Raw genomic sequence first — 19,955 nt, forward strand, 5'->3', positions numbered from 1 at the left:
CTCATGAAAACGAGGTGCTCTTTCTTCTTCTTTTTTCTTTTTTTTGGGCCAAAAACTTTCATCTTTCTCTGCCTGCCATCACCAGAGTTGTTAGTTTTTGCTTTGTGTAGCATTTATCTAAAACAAACAACTGGCAAGCTTTGTTGCCGCTCATAAATCATTTAGACCTACTTTGTCTGCCAAGTGGAGCCTGAGAGAACATTTCACACAGCAATGTGAAACAGTTTTGGGATTCTCTTTGCTCTTGTATTCATATCCCGCTCTGTCTTTGTCATTACTGTGTGTGTGTGTGTGTGTGTGTGTGTGTGTGTGTTTAAATAGCTTTGGTCTTTTATACTCTGGCAGCTTTCTGTGTGTGCCATGGAGCCCATTTGATGTCCACTAGGCTTTGGGTAAAGGGTGGACGGAGGACATGCTGTGGAAATCCGAGCTGTCATTGATCATAGGAGAAGGAACGGGGGAAAGGGTAAAACTTTCTGTTTCCCCCCTCTCCCTTTTTTAAAGTCCCCGTCCGGCTCCCTCCCTATCACACGCCAGGACTTCATACAGGCAGGAAGGCTAATTATCCGGCTCGATCCCATTTTCAAAATGTTCAAAAGACTTCGAAGTGAGTCAGATATCTAGTGGAAAAAGGGGGAATCGATTGCGAGGCAGCTAACTATTGTCCGAGAAAAAGGCGGAACAAATGTCACTTCCTCTCTGCATCCAGTCTCTTTGGGATCAGCGGCGGCGTTGATGCCACACTTTTCTTTTTTCCCATACGATCGTAATATAGATGTGAATTAAGCTCACCCACAGTGCATTCCCAGGGCGAACATCTGCTCGGGGTTTAACCACTATATTCTGCATACACAGGGAAATGTGATGGTAATGACTTCCACCTCTGCGGCAAGACAATCAAATGCTGTTAATTAGTTCTGGCACTGTAGCACTCTCAATCAGGAGAAACTCTGCAGCTATCGGCTGGGATGGAAAAAAGTCTCTCTCTTTGTGTGTGTGTGTGTGTGTGTGTGGCAATCCTGATTTGTGCGATGGTGATTATGGCAATCATTAATCATGGTTATCAGCTTGAAGATTTAAACAGCAAGAACTTAGCCCCGCACTTTTGTCAGCTCACCTCAACGATCGCCGACGATTTAAATGAAATGATGTATTCGTGTCGCCGAGAAGGTTGGCGGGAGAGGATATACCTCGAGAGGGGGAACAAATCTTCTCACGTTAACCTGAGTAACCCACCTGCCACTTAGGTGACAGCACTTTTCATGGTGATTGAAACAACTCGGATTTCCATGACAAGGCGGCTTCGAGACGTCGGGTGTCTCTCTCTCTATACCTACCTGGATTCCTTTTCAAAAGAGATTTGAGAGGAATTAGGCAACGAATGCCTCGACTCCCTGTCAGTCATCTTCCGCCTGACAGGCTGAGAAATGTCCCTTTGTTCGAGGAAAACAAAGCGAAGCAGGGCAGAGCTAAATGAAAGAGTGATATTTTCCAGTGCGTGACAGCAGCGAGAGAGTGTGAGAGGGAGAGAGAGAGAGAGAGAGAGAGAGAGAGAGAGAGAGAGATATTGGGAGACAGTGGGAGGGACGGCAGGAGTGTGCATGATTGAGATAAGCGACAGATAGATGGAGAGGCATGCAGAAGTCCTCTCCCACACACTGGGATCCCAGAGAGACCTCCCACAGAAACGGTGAAGCACACTGCAGTTGCACCGTCACGCAAGGACGTGTGAAGGACAGAGCGAGTGAGAGAGAGAGAGAGAGAGGTGGGGAGAGAGAGAGTGAGAGTACCTCCGTGGAGGAGAGTATTCACACCGAGCGAGAGGGAGGGAGAGAGAGAGACGGACCCCTTTTTCCTGCATTGAATCATCGCGCTGTCGCTCTCGTTCTCCATCTCACCATCCCATTATTGTTCAGTTTAAAGGACAAATTGAAAAGTAATACCGTCCTCTTTTCTTTTATTTAAAGGAGTGAACAAAAGCACTTTACACCAGCAGCCTACTGTACACGGTGACTGGTGCCCCCGGGTTGGTAAAAGGCTCATGAATGCAATTTAGTATGCCGCACCACAAGGGATGGATAAAGCAATTAAAACTAGGAGCATGATATGAATATTATGTAAGGCAAAACCCCGTCCCTTGCCTTGAAAACAGGTTGAATCCTTCACTGATTTGGGACCTTTCATCCAGACGGAGAGCCTTCAGTTCTTTGGGGCGACTCTGTCTCTGTAATGTTTAGAGTTCAGCTAAAAATCAGTAGGTTTGATTATCGTAGATTTGAGCTTGATTTTTTAAGCCGAAATCTCACAATAATTGCTGTCCTGCATGATTTGTCTCCGCGGCTGCATTTTTGTCATCACATGTTTGACCGCCACCTGCGTTTTTGCGTCGAAATGACTGCATAACTTTGTCCATCGTGGCCGTTTCATCCCCCGCGAGAGCAACCAGGTAGATGTAGAAGGTTACGTCAGCGATCCCTCTCGTCCTCTTCGCCATGACCAACGTGATAATCCCTCTTAAGTGGCTGTGCGGATGCTGAATCGGGGTCACGGCTAAACACAAGCTCAGCCTCTTTCCTTCCCCGCTTTTTTTTTTAAAGTCAACGCCGGCAGCGTGGGCTTGCAGGGGGACGGCGAGGTCGGACGGTCAAATCTTATTGGTCCCAGGTTGGAAATATCTGGCGACGAGCATCGGATGTACTGCCAGGACATTTTGGTGCAGACACAGGACAAATTGCAGTGGCTGTGGTCAGCCAGCTGTTAACATCCTGGAGCCAAATCAAATGTAGCTTCTCAGCTAAATGTTGGATCCAGGATTAAGAAAGATGTGTGTTATTTTTTCCCATTTGGCAGTTTTTTTTTCACCTCTCGAGTCTTTTTTCCATATCCCATCCGTGCCTCCACCCATCCTCCTTCCTTCCCCGCCGTTTCTTCTCAGCGCCGCGCTCTTCCTCTCCCCTCCCTTAGTGGCTGTATCCATGCAGCAAGGTGTAGGCAGGGCCACACGGGAGTCTCTCTGATTGGCACAGAGGTTGGCACTCTTGATCCAGGATCACATTTGACTGCGGACGACAGTGTTCGGTGGTTTCTCGCCTGACACACACACACACACACACCAGTTAACTACGTCTCAGTGGCCTTTGTTCCGCCGAGCCGGCCATGAATAAGTCAGCACCCCTACCGCGAGTTACCGGCTTAATGAGCTTGGTTGCCGCTGTTTCTTTCTTCAGTCTTTTTCCCTCCGCAGGTAGCGTACATGCCGAAGAGACACGACCGGCTAGACCGTGCCCTTGGCTTTCGCTCTCTCTCCCACTCGCTGCGCCTCGTCTGGGAAGGCGAGCTGTCATGATTGTGGAGGATGGGGCCCATGGGTGAAGGGGGCTGAGATATCCCCCCCCCATCGCCACCGCTCACCGTCCTCCTCCTCACCCAGTGAATCTGGGTCAGACCTCGCGTGACGGACAGCCTGCCATTATCACCACTCGGACACAAAAAAAAAAGGGAAAGGAGAGTGCTGGGAGGGAGGGGGAAGGGGAGAGGGAGAGAGAGGAGGGTTTGATTGAGAGGAAGAGGACAAGAGTGCTTCTCCCTTTAGCAGGACGACAGGATTGGACGTTTCTCCCATGGGTGTCTCCTCGTCCGTCCTCCCTGTGACACATTCACACTCGCGCATCCCTGAAAGCAGACGTGCACACACACACACACACACACACACACACACACACACACACACACACACACACACACACTTACTAATAAGATCACAACACTGAGCCAGGAGAGCCGGCAAAGAGTTGTCTCTTCCTTGGACTTTTGGAACCGGGTCTTCTCGGTGTTTACTCGCTGTCTCATTTGTCTCGTTCACGCTTTAATAACCTGGACTTGCAGTCCTTCTGCGGTTCACTACGGGGTGCCGTCATCATCGCGATGTCGAGATGACAAGGGCGCACGCCCCCACTCTATTTCAAGACCGTCGACCCGCGACGGCGGCCGCGCTCAGACTCATCCTCGCCTCCCTGTTTCCCTCAATTCTCTCCCTCACTATTCACATCTTCATCCTTTTTTTGTTGTTGGAATTTCACAAATCTGTCGCTTTCCCATTTACAAACCTTCCTTTTGAATCCGTCTCCGTCTCTTTTCAAACGCGCTAAGTGGCTCGCCCCCTCCCCTGCGTCTCTTCCCCTCGCTCGGTCGTTATTAACACCCAGCACACTCTGCATGCTCCCTAATTTCTTCTGCCAGCGACACTGATGTGCAGTCGAGTAGAAGAGACAAACAAAAGCAAATGTCGAGCCGTTTCTTGTGACCTGGAGAATCGGGAGATGATTATACCCGCGTCGGCGTTCCAGGTGAAAACACACACACACTCTCACGTAGACACACGCACAGAGGACGCCCTAATCACATGCATGAATCTCTTAGGTGTCAGCTCCATGGCAATAACTCATCTGCAGCAACCGGGGGGATCAGATCTCCTGTTTGCTGAAACCCGATCGGCCTGTTTACCTGTCTGAAGTGAATATCAGGGTCCCGTGGAGACCAATGTGGTTCATGGAGACGGATGAGGAATCCTGGCACCAGAGAGGAGGATTAACCAGGATAGATGGCATCATTTGATTGGAGTCCATTAGGTGTGACTCACTGAAGGGTCTAGAATGGCTAAAGGACGATGAACCTTGACAGCTGCCAGGAGATTTTCTCGAGCTCTCATTGTCCGCTTGAAACAGACAACACATTACACTAGAATCCGCTCTAAATGGGGACTCATGTCGAGGCGCAAAGGTTTTTTTTTCAAACTGAATGAACGAATCGACTGTGTTGTTTCAGTTTGGATCAGTGACACAGGATTCATTCGACGAGTCAAACACAATTTGCATCGCGCCTCTCTTAAACTACGCAGGTTCACGATGGGCGGTTTAGGCTTAAGGCAAATCATTAGCTCTATTCCAGGGCTAGGCTCAGGCTGAAAGCAGGGTTTTTAGGTAAAGGCTGCGAGTTTCTCTTGGATCTGCGAGGCTTAAAGTAATAAATCCACACGTCTCCCTCGACAGAGGCCAGGATTACTTGTTCTGTACCCACCTGTTAAGAGCGGGGGGGAGGAGGGGGCACTTTGCGTTGCTGTTTAGGAATAACAGGATGAGAGGCTTCAGTTGTGTATCTGTCTACTTCCATGACACTTACAGATGAAAAGCATGATCGAGGTGCATTAACCTTTTTGTGCCTGAGACAGGGTAAGCAGATCTAAAAGAGCAAAGATTGTTTCTTAAGCAAAACAATGCATGAGATCTTCTTAAAAAAGATTTCTTGACATGTTGCCCTCACTTGTTGCTCGATGGAAATGCATAAAAAAGCAATGCTACATGGGGAACCTTTAGTCGTTCTTCATGGCGGGCAGCTGGAACACGTATGCAACTTGACGGCGGTAGTTATCATAGTATTTGGCATTCAACCCGGCCAGTCCCATTGGCAGATCCATGGCGGAGCAGCTGGTTGAACCTCTGATGTCTCCTATGCAGAGCAGACCTTTCTGTGTCTCTGTGTCGACTCCAGAGAGCACCGTAACAACTGCAGTGACAAAAGCAAACTTGTCTTGTTTTGGCAGTGGGAGATCGTTGTGCTTCTAATTTAGCTCATTTTGTTCACGGACAACAAAAAAAAACCTGCAGCGTTAGAAATCTGAAAAAAACTTTTCTTTTGTCTGTTCTTAATTGCAAGCTGCACTCTGCTGCAGTGAGGACGATCCAGATTTATCTCCCAGATGGCTGTACTTGCAGCTCGCCATCGGCTCCACAGACAGACTCCGCCCACACTCACACACTTTCTGCGGCATAAGACCTGACCTGCGAGTCCACACGCACACACACAAACACACTCACGATACCGGCCAGAGTTGCTGTTTTGCAGCCTGTGGCTGCCTCTTGAGTAGCTGAAAACTAAATTATCACTCCCTCAATAATCCCTAGTAATACATGTTTCTATCCTCAGCCCTTTTCTGATTATTTGTCCTCCAAATGACATAACATAGTAAGTAGTTTGTCCTTGTTCCCTGAATGACTGAAAGGAAGGCACAAACATGATGTAGTTAAGGTTTACTGAGGGTTGTGGTTAAAAGGACTACTTTATTGAGGCTTCATCCTCATGTTTGAATGCAAACATACTGAAACTGAAAGGGAGAACAACCTCCTGCCTCGATGTGTATGATGAAAATATGCAGAATATGACATGGATGAAGCTTGTGCTCCTTTGCGATTGAGTGATAAAAGCCCTGTTTCTGCATTAGGTTTAGTTTCCTGATGAGGTATTTCCCTGCAGAGCTAAATGTTGTTTTGAGCTGCTCACGACGCCCAAATCCCACATAATTGAACACTAACTACCTTGTTGTTCAAGCCTGTTTTGTCTTAATAGCCAACACTCATTCTTTTGTGACTCATATTTTGCAGGTGCACTGTTGTGGGTGTTTTGACGCTTGACACGGAGTCATGAATGAAGAGCCCAAATTAAATTCCATCAAGGAGCCCCGGTAGACCCGGCGCTGGCCTGTTGAGCACAGAGAGCAGAACATAAACCCCTCCATAAAACACACATTCATGCCCTCAGAGGCCGAGCAGGATGAGAAAAGTTTCTCGTATCGAGTACACAAGTGGTGATTCGGTTGTCTGCGCCTCCGTTTCACCAGCATCAGACTACTTTCCCACCGTGTTATCTCGTCCTCTCCCTCCACTTGCCCCCCTGTGATAACCTCGATCCCCTCACGTATACGGCATTCTACATTTTTACAGATACGACAGCTCATTACTGCTGATATTTCAACTTGCTGTTTGATACCAAAGTCTCTAACTGCAGCCAATTAAATAGCCAATTAGTGGCTTCGTCAGTGATCCAGTCTCTTTTCTCTGCACACTGTATATCCAAGTCAACATCTGCGCGGACAAAAGACTGAAAGGGAAGCGTTACTTTTACAGTGTGTAAAAAACCGGCGCCTTTATTGTCAGCAGAACCGCACTTTCTTTCTGACAAGGACATCTGGATTTACACTGATAAGGTTGAGGAGAACCGTTAAAGAGCTGCTTGCTGGAGCCACAAAGCCTCTTAAATACAATAATGCAGCACATTGATATCCGGGTGTAGGGTAAAGCAATGATGAATGTGTTTAATAATTATATCAGAGCAGGAGAGGTGCATTGAGGGCAACGCAGAAGGACATATTTCAACGTGAAGACACACACACACACATTCGCGCTCAAAATCCTTAGTGTGGATTTGAGCTGTGCTATATCTCTCCCCCCTCACACCCACAAAAAAGTAGTTAAGATTCCTGTCGTCAAAGCAGCGGTTTGATGTAGTGGTCCTCTCTCGAATGTGATGGCTGCCAGAGTGCAGGGCAGAATGTTAAGATCCAGACAACCGCAAATTAACAGCTGAAAAGTGGGAGTGACAGAGTGAAGCCGCGGCCGCCATGGAGCCCACAGTGCAGTGCCGCGTAGCCAATAGCCGATCGATATGTCACACAGTCCTGTCCGGCTTCCCGATGAAAGAGCCGGCCTACTCCTTTTGGATCTCCTTCAGACCTCACTGAGTCTTTGTTATCCAGCGCTGAATACTAATTCATCCGCTGTGCCAGGGGCGCCGTGTGCGCGCCATCCAACAGTCTTTAAACAGCTGCTTAGGACGTCGCAGAACACTGCGCTCCTTGTGGGCCCCCCCTCTCTCACTCTTCTTTCTCTTCTTTCTCTCTCCGAACCTCGTTGATGCTAATTTGGATGTGAGGTTTTTCTTTAGTCCTTTTTTTATGTAACAAAATCTACATAATTAATGTTTGAATGCTTATTTGTGGTTTTTGTGCAGGATTTGTGACAAATACTCTCTCAGTAAACGGCAAAGAAAAAGCTCTCTCGCTCATCCACGCTGTGAGAATTGTATAAAACAAACAATGCCGGCTCGATCTGGGCGAGCTTTTAGTGTTTGTTTTTTGAAAGGATGAAGACTGGCTTCCTCCTCGTCACAGAACCGGGCGGACATCAGGGACGGAGGATTGATGGATAGACCTTGAGAGGGCAGCTTCACCGAACTGCTGACGTAGCACCGCGACATGATTAATGTAAAGCCTTGTCTATATTTGGGAGTCTATGTAACAATAGTGGGCTTTTGTATGGGTGTGTATAGGGTTTCTTTTTATTATACACAGCATAGTAATGGCTCATTATGATTCAAAGAGTAACACCGAGCAATGTATTAGTGTTTGTTAAGGAGTTTAAAAAGGCTGTCTATAGAAGTCACACAGAGCCCTGTGAACATTGTATTTTAAAAACATCATTTGCAGTGCAAACACTCTTTCGTTTAACAGTTTGTTTTTCACTTACTTAAAGGGACTCTGGTGCATAATCAGCAGCTCATTTGTATTCCCCTCCAACCCCACCTTTTCATTCTCTATTAGTGGAATATTTTCTGAATAGTCAATGCTGCAAAAGGACTTGCTGTATTGTAAGACGCTGGTGCTTGGGAGGCCTCCTGCTGTAGAAAAACTTTGAATAAGTATCGGTTGTGTAGAGACATAAAAAAGGAAGTAAAAATAGTGCTTATCTAAAAAAGGTCTTGGCGGGTTTGGGTGAATGTTGGATACAGATTTAGTTTTGTGTGTTGTTGCGGGATTAGTCTCTCTGCTGCAGAACATCATGACAAGTCTTTAGAGTCTTCCTTGAAGACTTGCTCAGACAAAAAAAGCTGAAACTGAAGCATACGAGGGGGGTGAATCTGAGGCGGCCGTCCTTCCACGTCCTGATCGATTCCCTCAACGATGCAAACCAGGATCAACTAATGTGCTCGGTGTTGTTCACACGCTGCGTTGTATCCAAATCCTCCAACAGCTGCTGTTCGCCTGCCTCTCGGAGAGCGGTGCACTAGGAAGCGCTAATAAACAAAAACCTTATTACTCTTGGCTCCGTACTAGAGGGAGCAATGGCAAGCGCCGCGCGAGATGTCTTCCCTCGTTTGCTTTCGGTTCGTTCCTGCTGCAGAAGCCCTTTTAGTTAAGTGAGAGGAAAAGCTGTCAGGAATTTCCCACAGTGAGATCAGAATAAACAGACAGCGCTGTGATTCACTAACGTTCCTACATTGTTCCATTTTTAAAAGGCTAACATCCCAACAAGGCTCCGCTGTCTGTTTTGGATTCCTGGAGGACTGATCACATTTAATGTTAATGCTGCTCTGCGGCGCGCCGACTCGTCACCGATGGAGAAACTCACCCACACGGCGTCAAACACCGACTGACGCACATTCAACACCCAAGCATGGAGAAAAAGAATTTTGAAAAAAAAAAACAGAAATACAAAAGCGTTTCAGAAGCCGGTTCTCATCACAGTCTCTCAGCGCGGCTGACTCATTGACGCCCGGGCTGACTCGGGACGTTTGTCACAAGGTGCTGCGGCTGCTGATCACATAATACTGAGTTATAGCACCCCCAATATCGCTGGAGTACTGCAGTGTGGGCCACAGTACAGTCAACAACACCGCCGAGAGGTACCGAGGGGAAGGGAGGGATTTAAAACCTGGTATCGGGAGCGAGGAGGGATAAAAATAAGATTAATGTAAAATATAGACGAGGTACAAAGTCATTGGGGGGTGTGGGAACAGAAGAGGTGAGCGCGAGTCCCAGGCTTGTAGTGTGTAAAAGGGGCCGAACCCAAGGCGACGATAATGGTGTGTGGATAGCCGGGTGTATGTCTGGCAAATCCCAGCGAAGGTTGTTCAGGGTCGCCGGTGTTCATTCTCGCAGTCCGCCTCCAGCTGAGGATCAAAAGAGGCCGAAACTCGGGGAAACACATTTTTGAATTTCTCCTGATTTTGTGCGCCGCCTCGACTCCGTGTCGGTTTTTTCTCCGGCGCTCGCATCGGCAGCTACCCGGGTGCAGACCTCAGGTCAAGCATTTCGACAACACAAAGGTGGAGTTGTTTCTTTAATGTTTTGGGATGTTTTGTGAATTCTTACACGGTAGAAGAAAGTCAGGAAAAAGAGCCTTTTGTCTTCAGTACGCACCGTTACGTCTCCTTGACTCACATCCTTTGTGATTGCGTCAGAGATATTACATAAGCGATACTCAAGTGTCCTTAAATGAGGCAATCTGGACCTCCCTGGCTGTTCATTACTGTTAGCGTCATGATTAGCATCGTAGCCGTTTACTCAGCAAATCCGTTCGTCCCCTCTCTTGACGCTCCCCTTTGCACTTCTGTCGAGGCGCTCCTCCATTTTGTCAGCGACCGCACGTTCAAAAATCCGGTTTCTTATCGGCTCAACGTAGCTCGGCACCGCCGGGAGAGAGAGAGAGATGTCCCGTGTGGTCAAGCCGAGGGGGTATAATGAGACAGGCGCTTCTTCCTCAGCCAACTTTCTCACACAGAGATACTGACTTTATCTCTCTTCCGCCAACTCTTGTGTCTCTGCGTGGGACCGACTGCTTACGCGATGTGTCAAAATGAGATCTGGCCTGAAAGGTCACTTGTTTTTTGCTGTGTGGACATTACAGTCTCTCTCTCTCGCTCTCGCCCTCTCTGTCTTATCTCAAGATGGTCCAGTTGAAGTCAGTAGCGCTGAGGTTTCTGAAGCGGAATGAAGCGTTAATTAGCTGCAGTGTGGGAGAAACTTTCGGCATCAGGCTGACGGACTCCTACTTAGCCCGTAGCCAGACAGGATTCACCCTCACCCGCATTTCAGCTCCTCTGTGCTTCGCCCCTGATGTTTGGATTTCAGGCCCTGTTAGACAGGCAGTTGGCTCTGAATCCGGGAGTAGTTTTGTCTTTAAATTGGGCATTCAAACAAACTTTTGAACAGACCAGCAAACTAAACCCAAGTCTACTGGAACGCAGGGTTTCAAGTTTGAACTGTGCTGCAGTTTGTGCACAGTCAGGAGACGAGTTGTATAACAAAAGGGAGGAAATAAAGCGCACATTCATTTGGCGTTCTTGTATTTGGGTTTGTTTAATATCACCATCTATAGCGTGAAACAACATAAACTTGTCGACAGAAGATTCCCCAGTGTTCATGCGGTGGTGGCTTTCCACTAATTGTCCCTTAGATCACTGTTGAATGTTGCATGAATCTGCTTTATGGCAATATTGGACTTTTTGGGATGTTGCATTAATGATGAAGCGCCCTTGTTTTTCACTGCATAGTCAGTATTGATACCATGAATAAGTATCTGAATCAAAAACAACCGTCTCAGTTATAAACAACACACATGATGGAGGATTGTAGTCACTTCGCTTCTTACTTGCATTGTCAGAGAGACGAGAGAAAGCGAAAGAGAGAGAGAGTAGTATCTGTTGTGAGAGCAGAGAATAACAAGCAAACCCGTTGAAGGTAGTCGAAGATGGGCGCTTTTGTTTTTGACAGTAATGCTCACTGGTTCATGGACCTGCGACCTGAACTGGACCCGTGTACATAAAAAAAAACATTCCCTGTTCAAGTATGTGATGAGGAAAGTAATGGAAAACATGTTATCGATCGAATCCACAGTAAACAAGCGCAAAGCAGTCCAGTGGGATTAGGAGGACGGGTGACATTAGACTCAATTAAACTCCTTGTAATAGTCACCACTTACTGTACCGCCACAATCCTGCACATTCTGTAAACACCCTCCAGCTTTCCTCCACCATTTACTGTATGATGGGAGGTACTGTGTAGCGTGAGAGGGGCTCGTCTCCGCATCCGCCATCCTCTGACAATACAAATGGGACGGCGCCTTACAGCCCAAAAAACACTCTGAGGCAGAGAGGAAATGTAAGAGGAAAAGGCGTCAAGAGGCAAGATGGTGGGGAGGAAAAACAATTGGAGAGAGATAGATAGGAACGGAGAGATGCGGGGCCTGTGATAAGCGATGCCGAGACGTGGCGGGCATGAAGGGAAGGCGGGTGGGACAGGAGGAGGGAGAAAGCGAGGTGGAGGGACATCGGAAAAAGGGGGCGGAGAGCCGAATAAACATCGGGATGATTGAATGGGATCGAGAGAGGCGGAGACAGAACCTGTTTTCCAGATGCCTCGCTCTGAAGATAAAGGGGAAGAAGGAGGCATCGGCCCTCTCCAGGGAAATGCTCAGAGGAAGCAGAGGAGGAAGTGGGGAATAGGAAGAGGGGGCAAACAGGGGGCAAGTAGAGTTATCCGGTAATGCAAGCAGCAAGGAGCAGGACAGGGTGTTTAACAGCTGCGAAGAGACGGACAATATATTGTACCCTTTGTTCCATAACCAATTATGGCCTGTAATGGCCAAATCATTTATTTGCTGATAGGGCATAATTGCACGTCAGAGAGTTTGACTAGTGGTAACTGAGCTAATAAATCTCACATGATTTAATGCAACACACACACAAACAGCAACTCGCACTCGCGGCGGATCATTCGGTGCACACACACACAAAAAAGACGCAAGTGTTATCCTATCTGTTCACTGAATCGTAATCCCCCCTCTCCTGGAACATTAAGTAAACCTGCAGAGATGCTAATGCAATTAGCGCACGCTTGCTCTGTACACAAATCAGAATAATTAAAAGGTCAAAGAGGACGTACTAAGCCATTAATATCTCATCCGTATGTATTTGCAGGTGCTAAATTGCTTGGTGGGTAGAGGGTTGTTTTTCAAAGGTGGAGGATACGCTGTTTTGTTTGCTCATTGTTTACTTGTCCTTGCGAGGCATTAGCTCCCTGCGTTAGCTCAACAACAGGCTCTCTGTGTGTCGCTTATGCTCACACGTAGCTTGCATTCCCACCAACACACGTACATGTGCATGGAGTTAATAGTTAAAAGGGTTGTGCGTGTGTGTGTGTGTGTGTGTGTGTGTGTGTTTGTGTGTGTGTTCACACTCTGTCGGGTAGTAAATCGTCATGTTCAGCAGTTGTCGAGCCCTATGTGGCCATTGTTAGCCTGGCACAGCTCAGCGGGTGCAGCTCTGCATCGGGTGAGATGTCTGCGGGTGACATCCTCTGCTCTTCAGGCGGCTGTACAGTGACAGTGTCGTGTGGGTCTTTGTCTCACACGCACGCACACTCACTCAGCTAATGATAGATCTTGTTTTTAACGACGGTGTGAAAAAAAAAAAAGAAGAAGCATTGTTCAAAGGAGTGACGGTGAGTTGTTAGAAGTTGAGCGTGATCCTCTTTGTATCCACATGGAAGACGTTTTGATCGACACGAGTGGCTCCATGAAGTAATGAGGCGCTCCCTGTTCTGTTTGTATCACGCATGTGCAGTCAGGCAACGCGGGGGTGCTAACAACAGACTGCTTATAAGACGTGGACGTCCCTCGTTGGTTTGTAGACTGATGCTTCGAAGCCTTTAGCTCGGCGTTTTGGCCGTCGCCATCTTTGATTTGTGACCATATTTGGACTGAGGAGGAGAGGCTCTGGGTGTAGTGGCAACCTGTCAATCACAAGGTAGCATCATTTACTGTATGGTTTATTTGACTCCATGTGGAGCATAATTTATTAAATGAACATCACGCTGTATTGAAGAAGACTTGAAACTAGAGATTGAGACATAAACTCATGTTTACAATGTTTACTGAGGGAATAAATTAGGTGAGAAGTACAGAACCGGAGGTTGTCGGCTGGTGTCTACATGTAAAATAATGAGTCAACATAGTTCATTAAGAGGACTGCAAGCTACTAAAAATACTGTTGACCGATGTATGACCAAGAAAATGCATTCAACTTGTTTATCAGGCCTCAAGGACTTTCTCCGTAATGTTGCTATGAAATCCTTTCATTGGATTGCTTCTTTGATCGTTGTGTTTTTGTTTTTTTTTCTTTAATAAAAATGAGCTAATTAGTTAAATTAAATATTAAATAATATATTTTACAGATGTGACGAGTTTGTCTTACTAAAGTTGGATCGGTTTGTTTATTGCCCTGAACATTCATATTTTATGAGACGTTGCATACATATGCCAACATAAAATATTTATTATATGAAAAACACAGTCAGATTCCATGTATATTTTCCCATTCACGCTTTTCATAATCTTCCAATATTGATGACTTGAGCGTTAAGTGAAGCTCTAAACCCAAACTCACTCGTTCCTCGCTACGCTTTCTGGAGGGTCTTCGCCTCGAGGGGCTGCCTGGACCCCGCGTGTTATGAAAGGCCTCTCAGGTGCAGCTGCGGACTGACTCCAACACGCGCTAATTAAACATCATCGATAACGCAGAAGAGCAGAAAGCGAAGCCCTCGCCTTCCCCACACCTTCCGATTTTCACCGAGGTTGTTGCTCAGTGTTTCTGTTTAATTTGCTGAATGTTGATGTGGACCTGAGCCCGGGTCCACTGGTGTTAATTACCAGCACAGCTCCTCTCGCCCTCCTCAGCCCCTGATTGGCTATCTTCATCTGAGCGGAGAAGCACCCCAAGGAAAGTGTGTGTGTGTGTGTGTGTGTGTGTGTACACACCGCTTCTTCTGAGCTCTTTTTATTTTAGCGGCTCGAAATGCAGCGATTGACAATCTTTACTATTCCCGTGGGCTCTATAGAGTTCCTGTATAGATTTCAGAGATGGAAATTAAATCTAAAGACTCTTTCTCAGGTCATGTTGAGAAGAGAAAAGGGGAGGAGGCGAGGATTATGAGCTGAGGACGGGGGGAGTGGAGTGGATGCAGGCAGGGAGCGGAGGTGCTGGTAAAGCGCCAGTAACCTGCGGCGCTGGCCGGCTGACAGGAGAGTCGCACGCATACACACTCCTGCTTGACCCCGCGGCCTCCAGCACGCGACCAGCGCACACGGGTCAGCAGTCACGGCCCGGGCAGAAGGCAGGTGTTTTCGAAAGGCCGCTGCGAGCCTGCGTTTCCTCTTCCCGCCTCCCCGCTAGCTTGGCGCGACCGTTCGGTCGGACGTAATGAGGGAAACGGAGAGGCCGGAGACACACAATCAGAACGAGAGGAAAGAGACGAGGTTCAGAACTGGCAGGCTCACTTTGCTCTCTCGCTCGTGCTTTCTCTCCCTCCCTCGCCAGCCCACACTCCTCCTCCTCCTCGTTCCCAATCCTTTTGTCCCTCCCTGCCATCCCCTCTCTCTTTGATTTGTACACAATCTACCGCCACAGCCGAGCGTCCCAGTGAGTTTGGCGACGACTGGGCATTGAATTGAGGACATGGGTGGATGGATGGAGTGACCTAGGCGATAAAAGAGAGCGAGGAGCGCGGATGGAGAATGCTGGGAAACCCTCAGGTGGGCGATTGGAGTGGTCCCCTCCTCCCTCGTCTCGTTTGTGTGACCCAGTCCTTTTCATGTTTGTCTTGTTTTTTTTTTACAGCATTTTTAAAAAATCTCTCCCTTCTCCCCGTCTCACTTTGTTTTAAACGCTATCCTTTTAGATGGTGCATTTACATGGATATTTGTTAATCTTGATAACGTGCAGCATTCTGGGACTCTGTGTGTGTGTGGTTTGTTGTCATTAGAGTCACGTAGCCCTGCTGTCTGCTTTCTGCTGCCTCCTGTATGTTCAAAGGCTGTGGTGCTCGTGGCTCCTCCAGGACTCAAGCTGCTGTTGCTGCTGCTGCTGCTGCTGCTGCTGCTGCTGCTGCCACCGCCTCATTGGTGACAAGTTTCTTCACAAACTCTTGTCACGGCTTTTCCCGGGCGCCCCTCCGGGACTTTTTAAGCCATTTGTAGCCAGTCACTTTTAGTTCACTTGATTTCTATTGTTGCCTCTCCCGCTGCCACGCCGCTTCATATTTGCATGTTTTGCGAGCGGGAGCGAAAAAAAAAATACTTTTGATGCTTTTTTGGATTCACTGTCGAGCTTCTCCTGCCACACGTCGTATACCGAACGCGTCAGTTTCCAAGGAGATGCCAATATGTCAAAAAATAGGAGGAAAAAAAATCCCTCACCAAGTGTTGCTGCCCCTGTTTTCCAACTATTTCCATTTCCCCGCCCCTCTGCTGTCGGCTCATATTTAGTGACAGGGATCTGAGGGAACTAGTTGGATGATGTAAGCAGCACAGCTGGGCCAGCGAGACTGGTTATTCCTCATAATTATACCACTCCAATTACCTTGGTGACAGCGCTGTTGTGTGTGGCGTTTGTGTGTGTCTGTGTGTGTGCGTGTGTGTGTTGTCGGGGTGACCACAACGCTTACAGAGCGACAAGGACACTGACAAGCGACCGGGATTTTCTCTCGCTAGATATCCCTGCATGAGAACCTCGAGGAAGGCGAGGAAGCACTGTGGTGAGATGCGAACACGCCCGCCTTCACACTCCGACACATCGATATGACAGTAATGGGTGTGTGTACGGGTGCTTTTTGTGTGCGCCTGTGTGTTTGAGGTCTCATTAGCCCACAGGGTTTGAGTCAATGGAGGCCAACACCTCTCCTCCCCTCTTGTGTCTCTCCCTTCACGGCACCGAATCGCAAATCAGGATGCACTGTGTGTGTGTGTGTGTGTGTATATATATATATATATATATATATATATATATATATATATATATATATATATATATATATATATATTTCCAGTGTGCTCGTATGAAGTTGGTCCAGTGATCCTTGAATTACTGCTTGGCCGTCTCTTGCTCTCTTGTATTGTTTCTTCCCAAGAAGAATCTTTTCTCCCCTCACGTTAATTAGTCAAGGGAACCTCCAGAGCTTAAACCCTTATTTATTCATCACGCCCTCCGTTCGATCACAGCACTGAATAGGGAGTTAATATGTGTGTGTGCGTGAGCTCGTGCGTGTGTGCATTTAAAATCAATGCCAGGGGGATGCTGGGTTCACACACACACACACACAAGCGCAAGAGGTGCACATAGCAAAGCAGCATCAGCAGAGATTAAAACAAGGCGAACTCTCCCCGCGTAAACGACTCTCTTCATCCACCCCTTCTCTTAACCCGCCTACACTCTGTGTTGTCTCCACAAAATGAGTTTAAAGGATTCGTGGCAGCCGGAGAATAAGCGGCGGGAGATCAAAAGTGAGCGGCTGACACTTGTCTTTGTGCTGCGATTTGTTTTGGAGGAGATGCTCGTATGCCTTGTGATGGATCATAGATGATCTGTAGGTGTGTGTGAGGAAGCTTTCTCACTTCACAACATTTTCCTTACTTACTTTCATCCAACAGTAAACATTGACTTCAGCACGGTAGTTCACAATCTTTTCGTTGTTGGTTAATTTGATGGCTTATACCCGACCAACACTCTTCAGAAAACCACAATTTCCTGATTGAGTTAGCTGGAATTTTCCTTCACAAATATTTTTAGGGGAAATGACCTTTTAGATAACTTCTCAACACATGCTGTCAAATCCCAAAAGCTAGAATGTTGTCCACTAAACATTGTCGTTTGTGTTGGTAACGAGTACGTGTTCACATTAAGAGACTTTGCATCTTCGCTCGGCCTCGTTTTTTTTTTTTTTTCTCTCCACGGCCGAACTCCAATCTCCGGGTACTCGCTCTCTGTCACTTCCACGGAGGAAGATGAAGCGAGACGCGAGGGTGAAATTGGTCGTGAAGCGAGAGGGGAGACGATGAGGAGCTGTGGCAGTATTTCTGAGAGCTCCATCTTACCCTTGAAGTGATGTTTTCCCTTTGATATATTTTCTACTCGCATTGGAACGACATGAATACTTGACCTCCGGTGTTCGCTCTGTGTGTGTTCCCCCCATAAGCGCTCAAGTTATAGTTCAAATCCATCAGAAATGGCTATTTTTGTAAAACTGCCAACACACACACACTGTTCTTATGTATTCGGCGAAAAGAAACTCTTCATATCGCTATTTCACCCTCCTGACGTCGTGTCCATGAACCCACGCGAGGATTTGTTTTCTATAAGCTGCTGAACATTACGCCACATAAAAAAAGATGAACGTCGTCATCTCAATGTCGAGTGTATAAAAAACGCCTCAAAGCAAAACAAACCTTTTCTCAAACTGGAACACTATTAGAATTTAGATTATTTGTGGAGCGCGAACGTTTTCCTCTGAAAATAATCCTTAATAATTAAAACTATCATCCAAAGAATTACAGCAAAAACACACAAATCCCCGGATATTTTCAAACCAACAAAATACTGTACTCTGAGAACTAAAAAATACAATACTTTGGCATGTGTTTTCATGTCTTTTGTCCTGTGTGCCTCTACTTGTAGTCTCAGTTATCTTATTTGTGATGTGAGGGAATACATAAAAACATTAAATGCAGTAAAATGTGTGCCATGACTCGCTGTCAGTCAGCAGAATATTTCTTCCCCACATTGGTCTCTGTAGCGCTGATGATGCAGACTGACTAATAACCGACACTATCGCTCACTTGGAGTCGTGTTTCTGGTCCAATACTCTCTTTTAGTTCCAGTTTTGGTCTCCACCGGCTCCCGAGGTTCAATATTTGGCTCATTTTGCCGCTAAATGCTCCACTATGTCCGCCAGCTAGTCAACGGTATCTCTCTGCTGCGTGGCGCTTGTCATGTTCAGTGGCTTCTTAGAGCTTCCTTGCCGAACGCTGTTGCAGAAAACGACGCGCTGAGGGTGAACCAAAAACAGTGAAATTGCTGCCGGACAGCTAAACAATGAGCCGAAACTCCCCGCCCAAGATGCATTAACCCGAGGAGAGCTGCAGAATCGGGTGTTAATTACTCGCAGGTTTATTTTTCACATACGTTATGTGCTACATCGCTACGTATTCGACAAATATCGATTCTAGCTAAGTATCAAGGATCTTTATCCAATCTATCTGCAGTTAAATCGTGTTATAAATGTTTGAAAAAATTATAAATATGTATGTCTGTATGGATTATGTCACCGGGGGAAATCAGATGAGGTGGCAGTGAGGGCTGAGACAGAATCATTAAACCGGTCATTATTAATGATCCGGTCAGTTAAAAGCAGCTTCTGGCCGACGGCTTCAGGGCCTTGATTGAGCCGTGACTCTCAGCCTCCTTCATCAGTCCTCCGGGGCTCAGCGACAGCTTTATGTCTCGATGATCCACGGCGGGGGTGGCGGGGGCCACGCTGAGGTCAGCAGGAGGGCACACCTGGGCGACGGAGGATACCTACTGATGGCGAGGGACACTGGAAATAGTCCGTGCGTCGTGGCGGCACGACGGGCGACGCCGTAGAGCCGGAGGCGCCGTCCACAGATGGAGAAAAAATGGATTGTTTGTGCACATCTGCTGCAAACTGGCCGGAGGGGGGAGCAGCAGGTCAGAAAAACCCCGAAAATAACCCAGATGTCAGCTGGAGAGGAGAAAGGAGAGGGGAGGGGGGAACGCTTTGTTTTTCTAATTAAAGGCAGGGAGAGTGTTGCTTCTTTAAGGCATGCGAATAAGAGCAGAGCAAAAAAAGTGAAAGAGACAAAGAAAGTTGGAGAACATGCCGTGAGTGCCCGACAAGCTTTAAGGCAGGAACTGGAAATATCTCAAAAAGCGCTCGGCGAAGCATGAAGAGCTCCGCATTCAGAAGGAGGAGAGGGAGGGAGAAAAGGATTGCGGATGAAAAAAAAAAAAAAGACATAATGGAGGGGAGGTTTATCTTTTGAAAAGTTAAAAACAAGACGTGCTTTTTTCCCCCGAAGATTAACTCGAGGCCATTTTGGCGTGAGCGTCGGGTGCAGGACGGAGACAAGAGCGGCAGTAGATGGACTGATAAAGTATTGTGCTTGTTTTTTTTTTGGAGGGGGGATCCGTCTGTTTGTTGAGCCGTCCGTCTTCTGGGGAGTTCTCTGCTGAGATTAATGTCCCGCCGTCGAATCCTCGACTCCCTCCTGTCAAACACACGCTCCGAAGCCTATTTATAACCAGACGCTCGCTCAACAATCACTAATGAGTCTCTTTGGTGACAAACGGTGGTTGGAGGGACACCTCGCAAAAAAAACCCCTGGCTTCCTCCACTCTGCTGCCTCTTCTCCCATCATTCATCTGGCCCCGGCGCCCTCTTCTTCTTTAAGTTTCCTCTCTCCTCACTCCATCTCCTTCCTCCCAACAGCCCCCCT

General features: G+C 47.3%; 1 protein-coding gene across 11 annotated transcripts in view; it reads left to right on the forward strand.

Moving 5' to 3' along the window:
* Nucleotides 1-19,955, forward strand: part of srcin1a (SRC kinase signaling inhibitor 1a) — a 95,549-nt gene that overhangs the window by 18,234 nt on the left and 57,360 nt on the right. Inside the window, exon 1 of one of the 11 annotated variants that reach the window (XM_068578282.1) lies at nt 14,781-15,200. The exons of the other annotated variants lie outside the window; for them this stretch is intronic. Within the exon in view, the coding sequence (XP_068434383.1) occupies nt 15,176-15,200 (25 nt within the window). The 5' untranslated portion in view covers nt 14,781-15,175. Of the gene's footprint in view, nt 1-14,780; nt 15,201-19,955 lie in introns of those variants that run through there. 11 annotated transcript variants of the gene reach the window in all.

The sequence above is a fragment of the Clinocottus analis genome, unplaced genomic scaffold (assembly GCF_023055335.1).
Source record: "Clinocottus analis isolate CAN_PGR_092001 unplaced genomic scaffold, fCliAna1.0.p SCAF_16, whole genome shotgun sequence".
In the NCBI taxonomy this organism is placed as follows: Eukaryota; Metazoa; Chordata; class Actinopteri; order Perciformes; family Cottidae; genus Clinocottus; species Clinocottus analis.